This window comes from Dipodomys merriami, unplaced genomic scaffold (assembly GCF_024711535.1).
Source record: "Dipodomys merriami isolate MVZ:Mamm:240054 unplaced genomic scaffold, mDipMer1.0.p SCAF_19, whole genome shotgun sequence".
In the NCBI taxonomy this organism is placed as follows: domain Eukaryota; kingdom Metazoa; phylum Chordata; class Mammalia; order Rodentia; family Heteromyidae; genus Dipodomys; species Dipodomys merriami.
In genome coordinates, this window is record NW_027203270.1 from 30,489,524 (window position 1) to 30,510,636 (window position 21,113).

The 21,113-nt window shown below is 51.0% G+C and overlaps 3 protein-coding genes across 8 annotated transcripts in view; all 3 read right to left on the minus strand.

The window, feature by feature from the left end:
* Hoxb3 (homeobox B3) overlaps positions 1 to 21,113 on the minus strand; it is a 57,183-nt gene that overhangs the window by 26,985 nt on the left and 9,085 nt on the right. The window contains exon 1 of one of the 5 annotated variants that reach the window (XM_070028255.1): positions 15,489 to 16,558. The exons of 1 other annotated variant lie outside the window; for it this stretch is intronic. The gene's annotated coding sequence lies outside the window, so the exon portion shown is untranslated. 3 more of the 5 variants (XM_070028257.1, XM_070028258.1, XM_070028260.1) reach the window with 3 other exon arrangements.
* On the minus strand, positions 379 to 10,142 carry Hoxb4 (homeobox B4). 2 transcript variants are annotated; one of them, XM_070028268.1, is made up of 3 exons: positions 10,105 to 10,142; positions 2,864 to 3,284; positions 379 to 1,931 (listed from the first exon to the last, which is right to left on the minus strand). In XM_070028268.1, exons 1-3 carry the CDS (start codon positions 10,111 to 10,113, stop codon positions 1,633 to 1,635), a joined length of 729 nt encoding a protein of 242 aa, XP_069884369.1. In that variant the 5' UTR covers positions 10,114 to 10,142; the 3' UTR covers positions 379 to 1,632. The 2 variants fall into 2 exon arrangements, with proteins under 2 accessions (XP_069884369.1, XP_069884368.1); XM_070028267.1 differs by lacking the exon at positions 10,105 to 10,142 and having other exon boundaries at positions 2,864 to 3,537.
* Hoxb5 (homeobox B5) lies at positions 16,645 to 21,085 on the minus strand. The gene is made up of 2 exons (XM_070028265.1): positions 18,591 to 21,085; positions 16,645 to 17,885 (listed from the first exon to the last, which is right to left on the minus strand). The coding sequence occupies exons 1-2, from the start codon at positions 19,150 to 19,152 to the stop codon at positions 17,638 to 17,640; spliced, it is 810 nt and encodes a 269-aa protein (XP_069884366.1). The 5' UTR covers positions 19,153 to 21,085; the 3' UTR covers positions 16,645 to 17,637.

Genomic DNA, 21,113 nt, shown 5'->3' on the forward strand with positions numbered 1-21,113 from the left:
TTGCTTATGACAAATAAATCATGATATGAAAGGCTTTGCCATACTTAAGCCTCTTGTGTCCTACAATGAAACATATCCCCCCCACCCTAATTAGGGAGTGGAATCAGCCTTCCCATCCTTCTGACCCATTTCTGGGCTGCAGGAAAAATAAAATAAAATAAAAGCATCAAATACAACAGACCCACCCTGAAAGGGAAACAAACCAGCTACCACAATTTGGAATCCTCTGAGAAATTCCCATCAGAGTCTTTGGGGGAGAGAAAAAAAATAACTTTAACCACATAGAACATAAGGCCAAATCCACTAGGGTGCTTAACATAGTCACTGGGTGGCATTTGTCCATATCTTTGCCATTGACGGTCCAACAAAAACACGATGTGATGGTCACAAGAAACCAAACATTTATTTCTATTGTCACTCTGTACAGGATACCAATTTTCACACCAACGAAAGGTTCTAGGTCAGGCAGCCCCTGAAGGAAGGGGCCTGGTTTGGAATGTCAGAAAACAGGAGAGAGGACGAACACGACATAAAATAATAATAATAATAATAATAATAATATTAAGAATATTAAGAATAATAATAAACGATGCAACACTGATAAAACTATGGAAGAGGTTCTGCAACATCACCCTCCCAGCATGGGAGGGCCGCATTTTATTTCCTAGTTTCACATTCATTTTCAGTCTAGGATTGGGCCTCTGCTGTACAACTCTAGCCATAGTCATCATGCCCAGCTCACAGAACTCAACTGTACCCTTACCCTGCCAGGCATGACTAGGCCTTCCCCTCCTGGGGTGTCCCAGTCCTTTTTTTCTTTTTTCTGAGACTCAATTTCCCTGACAGTTTCTGCTTTGTCCAAGCTGGCCCCCCAAACTCTTCCCTTTCCAGCCCCATGGTGGAAGGGAGTTGAGTGAGTAGTCATTGTCCCCCTTGACCGGGCACAGAGGGAGGGAGGTTATGTGTGTATTTTGTTACCGTGGCCAAAACACTGTGCTATCTTGGCAGTCAGAGGGTGCTTTCGCTGGGTGTCAGGGGTAAGGGACAAAGAAAAAAAAATCCAGGCTGTGTTCCAGCAGTGGCAGCAGCAGAGGCAGCGGCCTAGCCTGGCCTCATTTGTTAGCCGAGTGTCGAGGTAATGGTCGCCACCGAGGCCCGTCCTCTCCTCGGCAGAGTAAACAAGACAGATGGGCCCAGGCCTGGCGTGATTAAAGATGAAACGTGGATCCATCTTCACCAAAGCCGAAAATGAGGAGCTGAAGTCTCCTCCTATTTCTCTTTCTGTCTTTTTCTTCTTTTTCTTTCTTTCTTTTTCTTTCTTTCTTTCTTCCTTCCATCCTTCCTTCCTTAGTTCCTTTCTTCTTTTCTTGGAAGAAAGCAAGAGACCTGAATCCTGCTTCTGGGGGGTGGGCATCCCCGGCTTCCTATTCCTATTGTCACTTTTATAAATAAAGCTTCCCTATCTCCCTTCTCTGTGTTTATTCAAATAAAGTGAGAAAGGGTGAATAGGGGTTTTTCCCTGGCCCAGGCCCCAGAGGGGATGGTCCCTTCCCACACCCCACATACCCCCCATCTCTGTACTTGCTGCCCACCCCCATTCCCCCAGGTTCGAGGCTCCTGTTGGGGTGGGCACTAGAGGCCAGGGGGGCCTCCGTTGGGTCGGCCAGGGGGGCCTCCGGTTGCGCCTGCGGTGCCACCCGAGCGTATCTTGGTGTTAGGCAACTTGTGGTCTTTCTTCCACTTCATGCGCCGGTTCTGGAACCAGATCTTGATCTGGCGCTCGGACAGGCAGAGCGCATGGGCGATCTCCACCCTCCGGCGCCGAGTCAGGTAGCGGTTGTAGTGAAATTCCTTCTCCAGCTCCAAGACCTGCTGGCGAGTGTAGGCAGTCCGGGAGCGCTTGGGCTCTCCGCCGGCGTAATTGGGGTTTACTGGACACACACAGAGAGAAGGGAGAAAGAGAAAGTTTTATTGCCCCCAGAAAGGGAGGAGGAAGAGCTCTTTCTTCCAGCTAACAGTCACCCCCTCCCTCTTTTCGCCACCTCTTCTTCCCCCCCACCCCCTCTGGGGTGAGGGTCAAAAAAGGAAGAAAGTGGGAAGGGGGTGGGGGGAGAAAAAGATCCCAAAGTTCTGAAGGAGTGTGCTTTCTTTCGCGGTGGTCGTTGCGTGGGGGTTGGGAGCAGTGAGGAATCTTACAAGATTTTAAAACTCTCCCTCTTGGCCTGGGGGCCCCCGGGGTGGGAAAATGAGGGGTGGAAGAGGGAGGGGTGTGTCCCTAAACCTTTTTCTCTGTGTGTGTGCAGTTCCCACCCTCACGGCTCAGATTCCAAGCAATGCCTTCCCCTATTTAAAAAAAAAAAAGAAAGAAAGAAAGAACAAGAACTTTTGCCCATATCTCCAGCCAAGGAGTCAGACTGAACCGAAAGGAAGAAAAACATATATATATATATATATATATATATATATATACATATATATGTGTATATATATATATATATATGAAGTTGATTCAAGTCTACTTAAATACAGATTACTACCTCCTCCTCTTCCCCTCCTCCCATCTCTCCCCAACTTCTTCTTTACTGAGACTGCTTCTCCCTGGCGGGGGGAAAAAAAACGTCGCTAGTGAGAATGGAGAAGAGGATGGGGAACCGACTTCAAAGGCGCAGGGGCCCACCAGGCCATAAAAATTTATGGGGGATGTAATTATGTGGCTCTGAAAACAGGCGACCGTAAATCTCTGGCAATGGCGAGTTTATAGCGGGGACAATTGGCTTCCCCCAGCTCCCTCCCCCCTTATGCCTCCAGATCCCTTCGGTGTAAAGCGCCAGGGGTGGGAGGGAAGCGATGCCCACGCACTCACCCGTGCTCACGTGAACTTTGCGCATCCAGGGGTAGACGACGGGCTCTTTGCACGCGGAGTGGGACGGGCTGGGATGCAGGGGGTTCTGGGCGCAGGGAGGCGGCGGGGGGCTGCTGCTGACCGCCTCGCACCGCTGGCCGGGCTCCGAGAGGAGGGCCCCGGCGGGTGGCGGCACGGGAGCCCGAGGGGACAGGCCGGGCGGCGGCGGCGGCGGCGGCGGCGGCGGCGGGGGCGGCGGCGGGGGCGGCGGGGGCCCGGGGTCTCGGCAGGCCGCGTAGCGCTGCACGGTGCACGCCGCCCGCCGCCCGAAGCCCGCCTCCGGCTGGAAGCTGCTCTCTCGCCTCTGGCCGCCGGCGTAGTACCCGGGCGAGTGGTCGCTGGGTAGGTAATCGCTCTGTGAATATTCCTCGCACGGAGGGAACTTGGGGTCGACATAGTTTGAGTTGATCAAAAAAGAACTCATAGCCATTAATTTCTGGGAATTGCCCACAAAATATACTAAAATTTATTCCGACCCCCTGACTCGTTTTCCTGTTTCCGAAAGCCCTCCTACTTACTGTCAAGTGAACAAAGTTAGGGGCCCACGTGATCCTCGGAGCCAATGGCCACCCCGCCTGCGATTCCCGGATAAGGAAATCTGCTCACCCGGACTCTACTCCAGCCAAAGAGGTTTATTTCCCCTTTCTCTCCCCCCCCCCCCCACACCAGGATTTACATAGGGCTCCTGCGAGGCGACCCCCTCCTCGCCTCGATCTCTCCCGCACCACGGAGAACCAGAGCCCGAGCGATCCAGGGCAAGCAGGTTGCGACTGGAAGGCCCATTGGGGCGATGGAGCTGAGCGCAATTCCCGGACCCCTTCAGAAGTTGGGGGCTCCCGATGTGGCCCCCTCCCGTCCTGTCTCACCTCTGCCCAGCCTTTCTTTGACTCTCAGATAGCTTCCATCTTCTCCCCAGAGCCAGAGGAAGCCCAGGCACCCTGGGTCTCTATGGGGAGTTAAGTGACTGGTGGGCTGGGGAGGAGGGGGGGAATGTCCGTTTCGAAAGGGGAGCCCACTGAGGATGAGGAACCCTAAGCTTGGGGCTTTTTCTTTGCAGCTAGATGGGGAGGGGAAGGGGGTGAGAGAGGAGGTGTGGGGAGCTAGAGGGCGGGGTGGGGGGCGCGCAGCGACTTGTCAGAGATGAATGGAACCTCAGGCGGATCGATAGGAAATTCATGCGCTAATTCGGGGAGACCTCGCTTTCCAAATCGCATTTAGCTGCTCTATTAGCTAGGCAGTATCCGTCAGTCTGTCTGTCCACTTCTATGTACTCCTTTCTGCCCCACATGGCCCAAGCTCAGAGTAATGATTTCTTCATAACCTGAAGAAAAGCGCTGGAGTTAAAAAAACAAAACAAGCAAACAAACACCCTGCAACTTTTAAGAGCAAATTGAAGAGCAATTTGCTAATTCCAGAACCAACAGAGCAATACTAACCGTGGCGCCGAGACTTTCTAATAGCCACTAATGTCACAACCTCCTAGACGAATAGAAATCTCACATGCTTGTGATGCTGGAGAGAAGAGCCCTAGTGGTGACCCGATCCTGATGCTCACCCCCCCCAATAATGCCCCCCCAGTAACTTCATATTTCCAAGGCATCTTGTTCGAAATCCAAACGGAAAGGCAAACTCAGCATCCATTTGAAAGCGAATTTCCTTTGCCTTTGTATACATTCCGTAGGCAACAATCTCCCCCCCCACACACACACACACACTCCCCAGAATTTCCAATATATCCCTCTCCTAGCCCAGAATAGAACATGGCTGGGCTTGGGGTGAGAGGATTAAATTAAAACCACCATCAACAACATGAATTTCGTCAGTGTAAAAGGAGCAAGGCTCCCCCGTGCAGACCAGGGGGAGTTCAGGTAGATGATTCCTTGCTCTCTAACCATGTGAGGAAGGAAAAGAAAAAGGATGAAAGAAAAAGGAAAGAGTCTTCTCCAGGCCGGTCACTGGATTGTCCTCATTTAGAAAAATAATGAATTTTTTTCTTCTGGAAAAAAAAAAACAAACAACGAGCGGAGTGTTTATGTCAACTACATATTCCCCTAGATACGAATTTGTGACCACAAAATTCCTTACACAAATTCGGATCTACAGGGTATATACAGAAGACAGACAGATCTTCTTTGCCCAGAAATTTTCCAGTTCTCCTACTTTCCGAGGATTCTTCCTTTGGGGTGTGGTTTGGTTTTATTTCGTTTTGTTCTAGTTTTGAGTTCTGGGAGCAGAACAAGGCAATATGCGTCCATTCTTGGGATCACAAGGTTTTCTGCTCTCCTCTTCTATTAGAAATAGAAGCAGCCAGTCCGCAAAGGGACTCAAACCGCGTGGCCCCCCCTCGCATGAATTATGAGATGTAAACATTAGCTAAGCACAAAAGGAGGAAGGGTCATCCTGAGGCTGAGTGAAGTCAGAATCAGGCCTTTCTGGGTGCTCTCCCACCCCTCCCCTCCCCCTAGAGCTATTTTTTTTTTTTTTAAGGAAAAAACAAAACTCCAATCAGCTCCTCCTGTACTCCTCACAGACTTCACTTGGCCTTTATTTTGTGATCAAACGAGTATCTAGATATTTTCCAAAGCACCTCTAAAGCAAAGGGCGAAGGGATGGCGACCGGGTGTGAAAAGGGGGTGTAATAAAAGTCCTTTTGGAAATTTTCAATGGTTAAAAAAAAAGAAGAAAAAAGAAAGAAAGAAAGAAAGAAAGAAAGAAAGAAAGAAAGAAAGAAAGAAAGAAAGAAAGAAAGAGAAACAGCTGTAAAGAAAAATGCTGGGAGACCAAGCAGATGGGGTCCTGGATATTTAATGACGGGCAATTCCGTTTACAACCTGAGAAAAAGATCAAAGGCATTTCATTTCCGAATGAAGGGCAATGAGGAACCATAAAAGATGCTGCCAGATGATGAGCTGCTCTCTCCCAGCCTTCCAAATGTTCTGGGGGGCCAGAGAAGGGGAAACCGTAACCCAGAGGTGTGGGGAGGATCCAGTTCCCTACTTCTCCAGCTTCTTGAAGATCCTCTCTGTCTAAACACACTCACATTGACTGTGCCCAGCCACCTGCTTAGGTGGCTGGCAGTGAGGCCAAAACACAAATCTGTAATTTCTCATCTTCCTGAGGCTCTCAGTAACTTCTGAATTGATTCACTAAACTAGGAAACTGAGGACTGGGCTGGAGGGAACTGAGGCTTAGACTGTGAGGAACAGAGACCAGGTGAGAGAAAATGTGCCCAAAGGAAGACTCCTCCCAACCTAGATGCCACCGCCCTCCCCCCACATCTTTCTAGGTATGAGACATAACTTGTATCTTTACTGACCAAATCAGAAAACTCTCAAGTAAACTAACAAGTACAGAAGCAAACCAAAACAACCCTCTAACCACCACACTCCAGCGGTCTTTGCCCATTCAGTCTTGTGAGTAAAAGAGCTCCCACCTGCAGGCAACTAGGTGCAGAGACCTTCTGATCATGTTGTTGCTGTTATTTCTTAATCACAAATCTAGGCCCTGCCAATGTTGGCCTCTGGGCCTGGTTTCTAACACCAACGCTCTCCTAGCTAGGCGGGCACCACACATAATTGGAGGGAAACGAGTTACATTATAGTTATGATCTTTGTCCACAGAGGGTCCAATAGGTTAATCTCAGGCCTTGCTCTGGGCACCCAGGAAAACTGAAGTCCAGCCATGAGGGCCACAAAATGTGTTGGTAGGATTGTCACCAGCTCAATGGAATCAAGGATCTTTCTAAACCTTCTAAAATCTAGGGGCTCCAGGACCTACTCCAAGCAGCCAGGCCCCTCCCCCAACCCATACCTCCTGTCCTCAACTCCTGCGCTCCGCAGAAACCCGTCCAACCCGTCGGCTTTTCGGAAGTTTGAGAGGGCCCCTGGGCCGGGTGCTGGGCCTCTCCGCTGCTGTACACTTCACGAGGGATGCGGCCCAGGTGTCCAGAGCACGCCGAGAGAAGACTTAGGGGACAGAGCCACTACAGAATTGGAGATGGTTGATCCTGGGTCCAGAGACCACAGAAATTTTCTCCTCTGCGCGCTGGGAGCCGCCACCTGCCCATCCCAAGGCGCCGTGCCCCCCACCTACCCCCTCTGTAGCCGAATGCAGCCGCCAGGGGTGGAGGACAGCGTTTATCTGCGGATCACCAGGACGGATTTCACCAACGCAAGAGGCAGCCTTCTCCCCTTCCACACCCAGAAGAATACCAACAGCAATATGCATAATAATAAAAAACAAGAAAAACAAGACGGTCGCGCTCGTTCCGTGCCACCACCCGTGCGCTCCCGGGTCATTTGGAGACTTCCGGGCCGCCAGCTCGAGGCAGCCACAGGTTGCTAACTGGACCTCTGCCTATCCAGCCCCTCTCCACCATCCACAGAGTACCCAGGCCGGGAGGAAGTGTCCACCTTTTGTTGGCGCAGAGAACGGGGCGCAGGGAAGTGGAGAAACCCAAGGGTCGAGCGGAGGCCAGTCGCCAGCCGCCGGCGCATCGGCAACCGCCCTGAGAAGAAGAAGACCCAGAAGAGGAGCGGGCTAGAGTACTCACCGGACCGCTCCCGGTGTCCGACCCGCCCGGACCCGCTGGACAAACAGCTGAGATCGCTCGTGTCCCCTATTGTGTGTCCGGAAAACCGAACCTTGGCTGCGGGGCCCGAGGAGCCAAAGGCCCCCTTCGGAGGCCGGAACAAGACTTTTTTTCTTTCTTTCATTCTTTCTTTTCTTTTTTTAAGTGTGTTTTTGTTTTTGAAGCTCAAGTTTTCGTATTAATCTCATACTTTGGCAGTCTTTGTTAAACAGCTGGGCGTGTCATGAGGCTCTCGAACATTTTAATAATTTTTAGACGCTGTGACCTGCGGTTCACCCCTCTCCCAACCTCCCCCACAAGCAGGCAGTTGCTAGAATATGCTCGTGCAGTTCGGCTTGGTCATATTGAATTTTGCGCAGGTCATTACTAGGGAGAAAAATTACAGAGCCGGGATCTGATTCAACTCATCTTCTCCTGTAGGCTTTTTTTTTTTTTTTTACCAGATCCTTTCTTTTTCCTTAATCTAACCCCTTCCCCCCCCAAAAAAAAATAGTCCCATTCAGAATCCTCTGCCCCAATTTGATGTTCCATTATTCTTATAATCTCTCTCTGTGTGTGTGTGTGTGTGTGTGTGTGTCTGTCTGTCTGTCTGTCTGTCTGTCTGTCTGTCCTGATTCCTAGGACAGACAGGGAGAACGTGGGGAAAGTGGGATACCATTGGAAATTCTTTTGAGACCTGAGAAAGAGGTGGGTACCTAAGAACTCAAAATGTCCCTTTAGATACTGGACCCCGAAGCGGAGTATAGGCCTGAGCCAGCAGCTTCCTTCCATCTGCTCTTCTAAATGCCTGCAATCACAGGTCTGTATCCTGACCACTGACAATTTCATTTGCTTTATTTACTTCTTCAAGTACCAGAAACACTTCTACTTCTGTCAAAACTTTGGGGGCTCCAGGGCCTCAAGCATGAGCCTTCTACCTCTTAGGATAGGCACATTTGAGGAAAACAGAGAGAATCCCAGGAGAATGGCTGGGTAGCACTGGCCAAAGCTGGGGATTTGGTATTTGGAGGCTTTAAGCTATCATTTCAAAACAAAATACACCCCCCCCCAGTTTATGTAAAAGACACATTTCTCATCTATACAGTAACCCCTTCGCCACTGTCACCATTATAAAACAGTACACAGGAGCAAACAGAAGAGATTTAAATATCAAAGATATTCTGGAGTTTGTTTCTCCAGGATTAGAATCTAGTGGGATGTCTGTAATACATCCCTCCCTTTCTTTAGCCATTAAGGGACCTACAGAGGTAGGCCAGGGGATTTCCACCCAGTTCAAGGCTCAGGCCTAGAGTGAGCACTGGTAGGGTAGTATCTCCTAGTACAGAAGAGTCAGGAAAGTGTCCCTCCAGTGCACCCAGCTTGGTCTGAGATAGCAGAGGTCATTCCTTTCCCACCTTGATGTCCCTCCTGCCCAAGACCTTGAGCTAGTCCAGTGTGTGCCACAGATCTCTACATTTGTCAACATTTTTGTCCCCAGATGAAGGGGAAAGAGTTTAAGGCAGAGCAGAAAGAAGTGGATTCTCCAGCTCTGACTCTGACCTCTGTCTCCTCAGGACCCAGAAATTCCTTTCTGACCTGACATCCCTGACAAACTCACTTGAGGATGAAGTAGAAATAAGACCTTCAGTTTAGTTAAAAACAGGGGTCAAATTGATTTGGAATTGGATATAAAACCATTTTGCTCTTCTAGCCATCTTTCAAAAGTCATCTTTACAAACACTTTCAGGTTATCTCCATTCTGGAAGGACAAACACACAAAGTGTACCTCCTACATTAAATGAGACTATGATGATATCTCATAAGGCAACCATCATTTAAAGACCCAAAATAGGCATATGCCTTGTTGTTATAATTACTGTCTCTCTTCAAGCATTTTATGAGCTAAGCTTAATGCCTAGATTCAAGGTTCATTTCAGGTCTCACCATTTCAACTTCTCACAAAGATCTCAGAGAGGCTATTTGGTATTTTTCCTTCTCATCCTCCCTTTCCCCCCCCCCTCCAGATGGGAGGGAGAGAGGAAGAGAGAGGATGATGGTAGTTTAGGAGAGAATAATGGAATCAGCAAACTACTTACCTTTCAATATCCCCACAATTTGAGGAGAAGAATGGGAATTTAGTAAACCACTAGTGTTGGCCTGTGGGCTTGAACTCCAGCTACCTGGCTCTAGCCTGGGGAGGCTGGAGGTAGCGATCTCTGAAAGCTGACCTGTGTGGGTGGGGGTGAGCAGAAGAGGGCAGCCTGTCACCTATAGGACCAGCAGGGTGGGGCTGATATGCTTGAGAATCAAACCTTCACCAGAGAACCCTTCTTTGGCCCCGCCAAACGTCCTTGGACGTGTGGGTAATTGGATTTTTTTTTAATGTGTGCGGCTGGGTTGGCTTAATTAAATTTTATATGGTGACTCAAAGGTTATCTTTGGGAGAGAAAATTGCTGGGAGGATTCTCCAGACCCTGAGCGCTGTCTTTTGTGAAGTTGCCCACCATCAAGCCAGGCAGGTTTTGCAGAAGGATTTCTTCCTTCCTCAGTTTCTCCTTCCCCAGATAGCTGCACCTCTCCTGCCCATTTCTGCTCCCCCAACTTCTCCCACCCCCATATACCCCTTCCTTACCTCGAGCATCCCGTGCTCTCTCCTCTCTCTCACACACACACTCTCACACACACACACACACACACACACACACACAGCCCCCTCCTTCTCTCCCAGCTCGAGCCCCCCCCCCCACCTCTAGACGCCTCAGCGGCCCCGCCCCGGCTCACGCAAGCTGTAAACTTTTGACCCTCCAACTTTGCGACCCCGTAGGCAATAACACTGGCCTCACTGCCCGGGGTCCCATTCTGCAGCGCCAGCTGAAGAAATCCAAGCGCAAAGGCTGTCCTTGCCCCTCCCCCATACCACCTTGCCCCCCCCCACAACACACACAACACCCACCCCCACCCCCACCAGCTGCTGCCCAAGAAAGAGCCTTCGACTTGGGAAATAGAACTCTGATGATTAAATCACTCTTTTGGGGAGAGGGGGAGCCGCGGAGCCCACTTCCCGCCCTTGCCACCAGTCTCCCCAGTTGAGATTCCCGCAAGGTTGTTTTGTCTGTTTGTTTTGTCTTGTTTACCACCCACCCTTCATTCTTGGATCCCAGAATTGGGAGCGCAGCGGTGGAACCGGGCGCCCACGGGGAGCAGTGTCAGCCTGAGGCTGAGCTTGGAGACGGGTTATTTCTGGGGTGGATAATGGAAAGCGTTGGGGTGAATGGGTTTCCTTGGGAGCAGGGGACCACTGTACCCGTGGGGCTGGAGGGCAGAGCTGTGTCCTAACAAAGCGAGGCCCAGCGGGGCCCGGGGCCACCTTGCGCGGCCGCACGCTGACGCCTCGGAGCCCCAGCCTGGCTGTGAACTTGGTCTAAGGCGGACTCTACTGGCAACTCCGGGACGTTACAGCCTCTGCCTCCGCCGGCGCCGCGGCTCCGCGGGCGCACCGCGCACTTTCGCTTTCCCTTCGGTCCAAAATGCCACCCACCTCCCCGTCCAACCCCCCTCCCCAGGTCCTTGAGTGCTCGGGAAGAGGCTCGTTTCTCCTACCCCGGGGTGGGGGGCGGGGAGCGGGGCTCTTGGGAGTCAGGGAACAGAAAAGAAAGAATAAGGGAGGATGAAAGAGAGAGAAAGAGAGCGCTGAGAGAAGCTGGGATGTAGGGATTGTTCCCTGGGGTGCCACTGCAACCCCTCAAGAGAGGACCCCTCCCGTGCTGGCATGTTTCCTCCACCTGTGTGCTAAGTGCCTCCTGCCATGCTGACTGCCCACCTTTCCACCTGGCCGGGATCATCCGGTGGCTGGGCAATGAATGATTCAGCCAGGGGCCTGTGGTATTTTTCCAGCCTAAATGACTCATCCCTGACCCCACCGGGCTCCGAGGTCAGGGCTCCCAGCTCGCACCAAAGCCAGCCTCGGTACTCCGAGGTCTCCATCCCAGACCGCAGACCAGTGGCCTCAACCCCAATCTACTGGGAGACCAGAGAGCAGCCTGAAGGCCAGGGAGACTATTTCCAAGAAGAAACTGCAGAGTATACCTCTCCCAGAGGCAATTGAAGGAGAAGAGAGACCAGACCAGAGGCTCCTAAACCACAGAGGAAAAAAAAGATGGAGGGAGGCAAAAATTAAAACTGGAGAAGGTGCCAATCAAGATCCCATAGGTTCTCTAATCCTCTCCAGTCCCCTAAAACGCCCTCTATACACACACAGTTCATCTTGAAGTCCACAGTCTGAGTCTGTGAGTTTGCCAAAAGAAAGGAGGAAAGATCGGCCTAAACCTGTCGGCATGCCCTGGCCAGGCCTGTAGCAGCAGAGGTGGTGGGTGGTGGTGGCGGTGTGGACCGGGCGGTAATGTATGCAGCACGGAGAGCCCCACGTAGGCCGGCGCTGCGGCCCCCGTCTGCTGACCTCTGTGTGATCCCGAACTCTATGAATTATTGATGAGATATGAGCGTTGATTTCCCCTTTCAGGATGCAAACTCCATTATATTGTTAAAATGGCGATTTAATCGTTGAGAATAGCTTTGGTGTGGGTTTTTTCCCCCAACTCATTTGCGCCTCCTTCCTTTTCATTTAACTCTCTTAATTAAATCCTTTAACAGATTTTAATCACTTTTTGGAGGGAGGGGTAAGAGGAAGGGAAGGCCAGAACACCATCATCACAACCACCACCAACAAACGGGACAGTAAAAGCGAGACCAAACTAACCAGAAAGCCATCAAAAAGCATCTGCCTTTGGGAAGTTGAAAGGAAGGTGGGGGAAGAGGCGTAAGCCTTTCTAGAAAGATCCCTCCACCCCAGAGTCTGTATCACACCAACCTCACACTCACACAGGGAAGAACTGGGCCAAAGCGGGCAGAAACCAGTCTGGGAGGTGGCTAATTCCATCCCCAGGAGATTTCTGTCCAGTCTGGCTGTGACAACTGAGTCACCCCACCCTTACTCTGAAGTCCAGAGACTTCATGCTTGAGGAGGGCCACAAAACCCTTTTTGGCTTCTCCAACTTCAGCCTCAGGGGCACTTAGGGAGAAATGTCCACTCTCAAAGGGGCCCCCATTTCTCCCCTCCCCCTTCCCAAACAGGCGGTGTCTGAGTTAATTAATATGGATGTGTAACAGCACTGCAGCAATCGATAAATCCTGCTGTGGACAGATTCCCAGCCTCAAAATCGAATTAATCCTGAGAAACTCCAAAAATGGATAAGGTGACCAGTGGCCCTTCCGGTAAAACAGGGTAGGAGGTTCTTACTAGCCTCATCTTCCCATGTTGGTCTCTGAGTCCCCAACTGGGAAACGCAGGCAGTGAGTGAGAGCAGTCCTGCTAGGAGGCTGAGTGCTCAGTCTGTCTTCTTTGCTGGAAATCTTTGGCTTCTGCCCCAGAACTCTGATTCCAGGGATAAAGGAAACAGGCAAGGAAAAGAGATAGCTCTTGGATCTCTGCACCCTTCTCTCAGTGAATAACTTCTCACAGCCAGGGAAGGGTTAAGTGTCCCTAGCCAGCCGTGGTTATGGAGAGGAAGCTGATGAAATATGGGCACTTGGAACTCCAGGCCCTGCTGGCTTTCCTGTTTACACTTCTTTATACTTCCTCCCACCCCATAGCCACATAGAAACAAAACAAAACAAACAACCAAATAAAACCCCCCCCAAAAAAATCAAAATCAAATTTCTACTAAGTGGTGGCCCGGCTGGCCTTAGAGCAAAAGGGAAAATGTAGCTTTAATCTCTGGCTGCCAGTGTCTAAGGAGCCAGCGAGTGCTGGTTCTTCTTTAGCTCAGAGGCCTGGACTGGCAGATGAGAGGAAGCAGTGGGCAAGTGAGGAGGAAGAGAAGTGTGGAGTGAAGCAGCATTTCCACAAAGAGGGGACCATGGGAGGCGAGAGCATAGGAAAATTCTTTGCCCCAGAAATCTTTTAGCAGCTCTCATCCTCTTACCCCCCAACCTGTCCTGTTGGGGTTTCAAGGAAGACAAGTGGTCCAAGGAATGAGGAAGAGGAAAAGCCCATCCAGGGATTCCTCAGGTTCCATCCAGAAGACACTCCAAAGGCTTGACCTCTGAGTTGAAAGTGGGCTTCTCTTTGCCATTCAAAACAAAACAAAAAGAAAATCTTTCCAGATACACCCAGTCGATGTTCCTAGGCCACTGGTCTCATACTGTCTTAATCAGACTTTTCAGAACTCCTATGCAAAGATACAAAAAAAAAAAATACCTTCTGGGCAAACCTAGTTGTCAGGGGTTTTAGACTCCTAAAAAAAAAAAAAAAGGCTCCATGAGGGAAGCTAGAATAAAGACAACAGGGGCTCAATGGGAACAGGGTTCCCCAGGAAGCCCTAGGTGGGATTTTTGTTCCCTGCTCCACTCTTCCTCGGCACCATTTTCAAATCTCTTTGCAGTGCAGACAGTAGAACCTTTGTGGAAGCCATACCTACAAAATGTTTTTCCAATGTTAAAGTCTACTAGAATTCTTTCAGAGCTGGCCAGTGTCTCCTTTCTATGGAATTCAAATGCCAATCATTCTTGGGGAATTATGGCTTCAAACTAGGATCACTCAAGCCCACTGTGCCATACCTCCGCTCTCAAAGCCTCTTTAAGAGTCTCCCATGAAAGTCCCGGCATGGGCAAGGAATGGTGAGTTCAGAAAACAGAGAGCAGCTTTGGAAGAAAGAAGGAGAAAATACCAATAACCCCTTAATAGGAAACTGAGGGACCATCCCCTCCTAGTTTCCAAGTTCCGAAGTCCCTCAAAATACAACAAATCTAATTCCAGGGATGGGTTCATCCAAGGTGGTAAGCAGAATGGAAAGATAGTGGGTTGGTAAAAGGAAGCAGCAGCAGCAGAATCATTGGACACAATATCTTAACAAAAAAATTGTAAGTGGGGTTCAATCTGATGGAGAAGAGGCCTCTGCCTTTCAAAAGAAAGGTGACTTTTCCTTAGAAAATGCACCTCCCCCAGTCAAATCCTGAAGCACCTCTGGTTTGCGGTGCCACAAAACAAAGGGACCCCTGAAAGGTCTGAGAAAGGGAAGAGAGAAAGGGGAAGGAAAAGAGAGAAAAGAGCACCTTTCCAATGGTCTGTTCCAGGTCCAATATCTTTTTGATACCTTCCCATAGCTGAGGTCCCTGTCCCTGGATACATTTTCTTTGTGGAAGACTTTGCCTGGGTCTGTTTAACCACCTAATACAACCAGGCCAGAGCAGATGCACCTCTCCTCCCTCTCTCTTGGCCAGGAATTAGGTTTGGGATTGGACATTATCTCCTCTGTCTGCTACCCATTTTGATCTCAGAATCCTTTAAAGAACCTAGTAAGAGTGATTACTTGTGATCGAAGACCAAAGATGGATACCAAAAAAGCTTCATGCTCCATTCTGGAGAATCCTGATGAGGCAGGCCACAGAAAAGGAAGGAACTGCCTTCCAAGGGGTTCGAAGAACCAAAAGCCAGAAAGTACCCCCAGGGCAACATGGGCCACAGCAGCCTCCTTGCCTTTTTCTTTCCTTCCCTTTTGCTTTTTCTCAGCTTAGGTGTAGCCAGATAAAAGTAGCCAGCGGAAGAGGCACCTTTAACAAATAAATGTCATAAAGTCTCCCCCTCCCTATAGGGAGACATTTGTCTGAAGATCACCACTTGTGAAATGCAGCCCCCACCCCCCAAATCAGGCCCTTCTTCTAACAGTACACACCCATTCTTCTTGCTCCCTAAATTTCCAAGGCACTGAAGGACTATGTATCTCACACAACCTTTCATCTTCACAGAGTAAAATACATATGCCTGCAAATATGAACCAGTTCCTCCCTGATCACTGAAACCTTATAGAACTGGCACCCCATTTCTCAGAACTGGGTAGGAAAAACTAGCTAATTTGTCCTGCACCACTCCATAGCCCTGGATGGAAGCAAGATTTCCTTCCCTTAGTCCCAAACCCTAAAACTGCCAAGGGGAGAAAGTGAAAGCTAGAAGCCACTTACTGCTGGAGTGCTGGGCCTGGGCTGCGCCACTGCCTTCTAGGTTGGTCCGGCTGCTCTAAGCTGGGAAGAGCCGCTCACCTACCTCTGCCCCCTTCCCCACCACAGCGAGCAGTTAAAGTGTCACTTAACATTCTGGAGAATGTGAAATATACCGCGCAGTGTCAACTCCCCAAAACCATAAAACTAACTTTATGGACCTCACGTGACTTTCTCGAGCCAGTGAGGGGTATCTGTCTGACTTCTCGGCGATTTTTACGATCTAACTTCGAGATAAAACCCCTATCCATTTGACATCTAAATGTCATAGCGACTTTTGGGATAGTTTGCTATCGGCAAAGGGGGAACAAAGTCCAGGGGTGAAGGGGAAGGAGGGCCTAGTAGAGCCTCCAAGACCCTTCCTGCCTCCTCATCAGCTTCCCCCCCTCCCCCCAGGTCCTGTAAGAAGTTGGGTCCAGCTGGAAGGGATTGACCGGGTAAGTGTCCAGACTTGACTATTGCGCACAGGGTGGAGGCTGACTTGTATGGAGGAGGACTGGGCCCTGGCCTGGGGCCAGGCTGCAAGGGGGAAACAGAGGTCTTTCCAAGAGGGACTGTAACTCCAAGGTCAGTTGGGTCCCAGGAGAGAGGAGCTCTTGAAAAGTGACAAGAATGCTGAGGCTTAGAGATAACCTTCCAAATTAACCTGATTTTTTTTTTTTTTTTTTTTTTTTTTTTTTTGCCTTAGTGTGTGGCAGAGTTGAATTTGGATTTGGAGTTGGGAACAGGGCAGCTCTTCAGCCCTCTGCCACTCCCGAAAGGTCAGGAGTCTCCTGCTCAAGACTTAGGCCCAAATTCCTTTTCCTGAAGAGTTTTCTAAGGCTTTTTTGTTGTTGTTTTGGTGCTTTGTGTGTTTTTTTTTTTCCTGGCCAGCTGGTGGAAGGCCAGGAAAGATATCTCAGTCCCACATGGGGTATCTGGACTTCTCAGGCACCCTGTCATCAAGGCCCATTCTCTGGCCCAAGCATCAGTGACCAAGCCTGGGATTAGGTGGTTGAGAGAGGTTGCTAGGAGCCCCCAACTGCTCCTTTCCTCTCACCTACGTTTCTGGAGACTGGTCTAGGGTGTGCCCAGTGATGAGAAGAGGCAGACCCCAGAGAAAAGACAAGTGGAAGGGCAGTGGAGTGGGGGAAACATTTATTTGACTTCAAGGAAAGCTACAAACAAATACCAAAAGCGAATCACTGAGACAGGCCTGGCAAAGACAGATTTCACACGAAGCACGGCATCCACTCACTCACTACAAATGGTCTTGGAAGCAAAATGGTGGGGAAGAAGCGATGGGTCTGACCCAGACTCAGTCCCATATTTACAAGCTTTGGGTCCTCTAGGCAGACCCACAGATGCACAGAGATAAACACCAGACATTTTACACTGAGGATTGTTTGTTTCCGTACTCTCCCAAGACCAGGCCTTGTGGGGCCTACCAGGCAGCAGGAGCTTAAATCTCACTATTTTCCTTCTCTCTTCTCAACATCACCCCTTTGGATCTCCCTCACCCCAGGACCCACTCCAAGACCAAGCCAAGGGGAGATTTAGGCCTAAGAAGTGGGGAGGGAGGCGGAAGGCGAAAGGTGAAAAGAGATACAGAGGCCAGCTCAGCTGGGCTTCCATTAGCATTGCCCACACGACTCCACCACCTCAACTGCCACCCTTTAGAGAAGTTTCCAGCTGAAACTCAAAATGCAGCGATCATCCTTTTTATAAATAAGTTAGAACACAGAGGGGGAAGGGGGAAAGTTCACATTAAACATGCGAATTTCTTTTTTTTTTATCCTGGGGAAAACAGTGCAACCACAGACACAAACATTCAGAAACACTGGTGGATTTGGGGGGTGAGCAGAGGGGAATGGGGAGCATGAAGGGAAAAAAATAATAAGAATTATTATTATTATTAACAATAATAACAAGATAACCAGTCCAGGAGAGAGGGAGCCACAGGAAGACCTAAGACCAAACGAAATATCTTAACACAAGGCTGGGGCGAGGCAGGCTCATGGCAACCGGTCCCCAGCGCACAGCGGCCGGGCAGGGAAGATTGGAGGGGCTGGGGCTGGGGTGGGGGTGGGGGTGGCGCGGGCTCTTGGGCCGCCCAGGGCTCCTTTGGGCGGGCTCAGGGCTGGAAGGCGCTACCGGCTGTAGCCAGGCTCATACTTTTCAGTTTGTTGTCTTTCTTCCACTTCATACGCCTGTTCTGGAACCAGATCTTGATCTGGCGCTCGGACAGGCAGAGCGCGTGGGCGATCTCGATGCGCCGCCGCCGGGTCAGGTAGCGATTGAAGTGGAATTCCTTCTCCAGCTCCAGGGTCTGGTAGCGGGTGTACGCGGTCCGGGCCCTTTTCCCATCCGGCCCGGTCATATCTAAGAGCAGATAGAGTAGAGCCCCAAGGCAATGTTATTCTGGTTCCAGGAGGAAGGCCACTGGTTGGGAAGAGGGGGGGGCGGGAGCGGGACCCAGGCGTCCCCAGCACCCAGCTCATCTCTACTCCAGATGCCCGCATCCAGACTCCATGCTGCACCCCTTTCTCCTGCAGCCCCTAATTCTGATGGCAGCGCATGAGCCCGGCTTTGTCTGTCGCTGCCTCCCAGTCAGTGCCTCACCCATGGCTGGACTCAGGCAGCCGCTCGCCCCCGGGAGGGAGCGAGGGAAGCGGCTGCACTTTTGCCCTAGAATGCTCCCTTCTCTGCTCAGCCCTCCTTTGCAAGCCAACGCTCTGAAAATTGGAGAGATAAGCAGGATCCCTATCCACATCCCATTAAAAAAAAACAAAAACAAAAAACAAAACCCATCCTTCATCCCCCAGCTGGCTTCTGGCTGGGAGAATAAAACCTAAAAACGGAGCCTGGGAAGAAATTATTTAAAAAACTAAACCCACCCTTCCGCCAAAGACCCTAGTTGGGCTCTGTCCACGGAGCTAGTGAGGACCCTCTCAGAGACTTCTCTCCCCTTTGGAAAAATTAATCTATCTGGATGGAAAAGCCAAGCTCCCCTTGCCCTTCCTCCCCAACGCAGAGAAGGAAAGCCGAGGAGACACACAAAAATAATAATAACAGAGACAGAATTACCATGGCTGATGTGGAGCTTCCTCATCCAGGGGAATATCTGCGGAGTCTGCCCCTCGGGCGCGGCTGTGGAGGTGGCCATGGGCTCTGGCTGTGCCCGAGCTAGGCTCGGACTGCTTAGCTGGCTCGGGGCTTCCTCGGGCTCGGAGGACGCGCTGGCCTCGTCTATTTCGGTGAAATTGGCGCTGGAACTGGCTGGGGTCGCCTGGTCGGAAGGGGACGAAGCAGAGGGCTTGGCGCCGTGGCTGTCGCCGTTGGTGCAGGGCAGGGACTCGGGCGAGGACAGGGAGCAGCTCGACGCCGCCTGCCTGAAGCGGGGCTCCTGGGCGGGCGCGGGGAAGGCGCGCGAGCTCTCGCCCACCGCCCCAAAGTGGCTGGAGGAGGCCGAGGAGCGGTTGACGCTGAGGTCCATCCCATTGTAATTGTAGCCGTAAGAGCCGGTGTGCATGGCAGCGGGATCCCTGTAAGAGCCGCTCAGAGAGCTGCCACTGCCATAATTTAGCAACTGATAGTCCGGGCCATTTGGATAACGCCCCGAGAAGGAGTTTACAAAGTACGAGCTCATTTGGGTGATTTTGGAGGGCTTGATTTGTGGATCGTGGTCGTTATAACCCTGTGCTTCACGATTTATGATGTATTAATGAATTATAGCGATGCACTGTACTTCGTTTTGCTATGTATGCGGCCAAATATGGGGGGGGCTTGGAAGGGGGATGGGGGGGCGTTAGGGAATCACGTGCTTTTGTTGACCAGTCGTAAATTCTCGCTGATGACCTCAAGAGGTAATTCATGCTCTATGGTTACAAATAATGACGATCCGAGAATCGTTAGGGCCGATTCAATGCGAACCTCCGAGAGAGGGGGGGAGGAAAAAAAAAAAAAGGAGAAGGGGGAGGAACTAGGAGAAGGTTGGCGGCGTTGGCCTCTGAGCAGAGCGCGCCACCTCCCGGCGATCGACGGGAGCGCGGACCGCAGACCGCCATGGCGGCGGTGGCTCCATCCCTAACAGGCTCCCTGCAACCGGGAGAGCAAGACAGAAACCGGGCTGGGGCTCACCCTCAGGGATGACTCCTTAACAGAACGGATTTGAGCCTTTTAGCCACTTTCTTGGGGGTAGGGTTAGTCTATCTTTATCATGATTAGTAGTAGTAGTAGTGTAACTCTGGATCAAACAAAGATTTGAGTTGCTTTTCCCCTTACTCGGGCTTTGCAAGTCTCCCAAGTTGGGGGCGGAAATGGCGGGGGGAGTGGAAGTTGTGTGCGGAAAAACAATTATGACGAGTTTTCCCTGCTAGCTCAGCTAGACCTACTTCCTGGTGTGGCTGTAGCGACGGGTCCACAGCCACCGCTGGAGCCGTAGGGCTGGGCTGGAAGCTTGAAGAAGCAGGAAAGCCTTCACTCTTTCTGGGCCCTAGGAAGTTTGGAATTCTCTTCCTGGCCTTATCCCAGGCTTGAGAACTGCAGAAAAGGATAGGGACCCAAAAAGAGTAACAGAAGCAGCCTGGTTACTGAAAAGATTGCTGCAGCCGTAGCCCAGGCTGCTTTAGATTTGGGTGATAACATGTGTCTGAGAGTTTGGGGTTAAACAGAACCCCTTTGCTTTCTCGACAGATGCCAGCTATTTCATTCTGAGGCCCCACTAGAAGCCTCTTGCTGGTGGCTGACAATTTGAGAATTTGCTCATCGGCCTACCACCTTCTTAAGGAAGGAGTTTTAAGGACCCGCGGCCCCTTGCTGAGCACACTGGGCGGCCAGAGACCTCCGCAGCTGGGTCCCTTCTGCCAGGCAGGCTATTTTCTTTAAAAATAAAAAATAAAAAGGGGGGTAGAGGGAGGAAGAAAAGAAAACAGTGTCTGCAACTTGTCGCCTGGAGAGAAAATAGGCCATTTTGGGTGGAGACGATGAGACCAAATGCACCATCACCTGGCCTCTTGCCCCCGGGTCTCCAAAGAATGGATAAAAGTCGGGTCCTTTCCCTCTCTGAAGCTGGCAGCTTCATGTTCTCCTAATTATCAGTGTGATCCCACTGAAGGAGCACCCAGCAGCCTTCAGCCAAGGGCAGAGCGATGCCCAAATGGCACCATTTTTTTTCCACCAAGGGAGCCACAGAACGAGAGCGGAGGGCCAAGACCAGCAGCGACCGAGCCATGTGGGCGTGCCAAAGGCCAGGGGCCTGGGCGAGCCTAAAACAGAAAAAGCCCTTTCAGAGGTGCCAGGACCAGCCCAGCTGGGTGTCTGCCGAGGCTCTGGGCTAGAAGACCTCAGTGGCTCCCTTCTAAAAGAGAAAAACGGGGCTAAGCTAGATAGTAAGAGGGAAAGGGCCCTGCCCGATCCCCCAAGTGTGAGCGAGGAAAGGCAGTAGAGAGCTACAGCATCTGCGAAGCACTGAGCTGGAGCCTGGGCGGGACCGATTGCTGGAGCCTTTATCTCAACTGTAACTTCCGAGTCGAGTCTGGCGACCGGGGAGGCCCTGGGGCAGACCAGGGCTGTAGCGTTTGCTGCGCTGTTCGCGCTCAAGGACCCCAG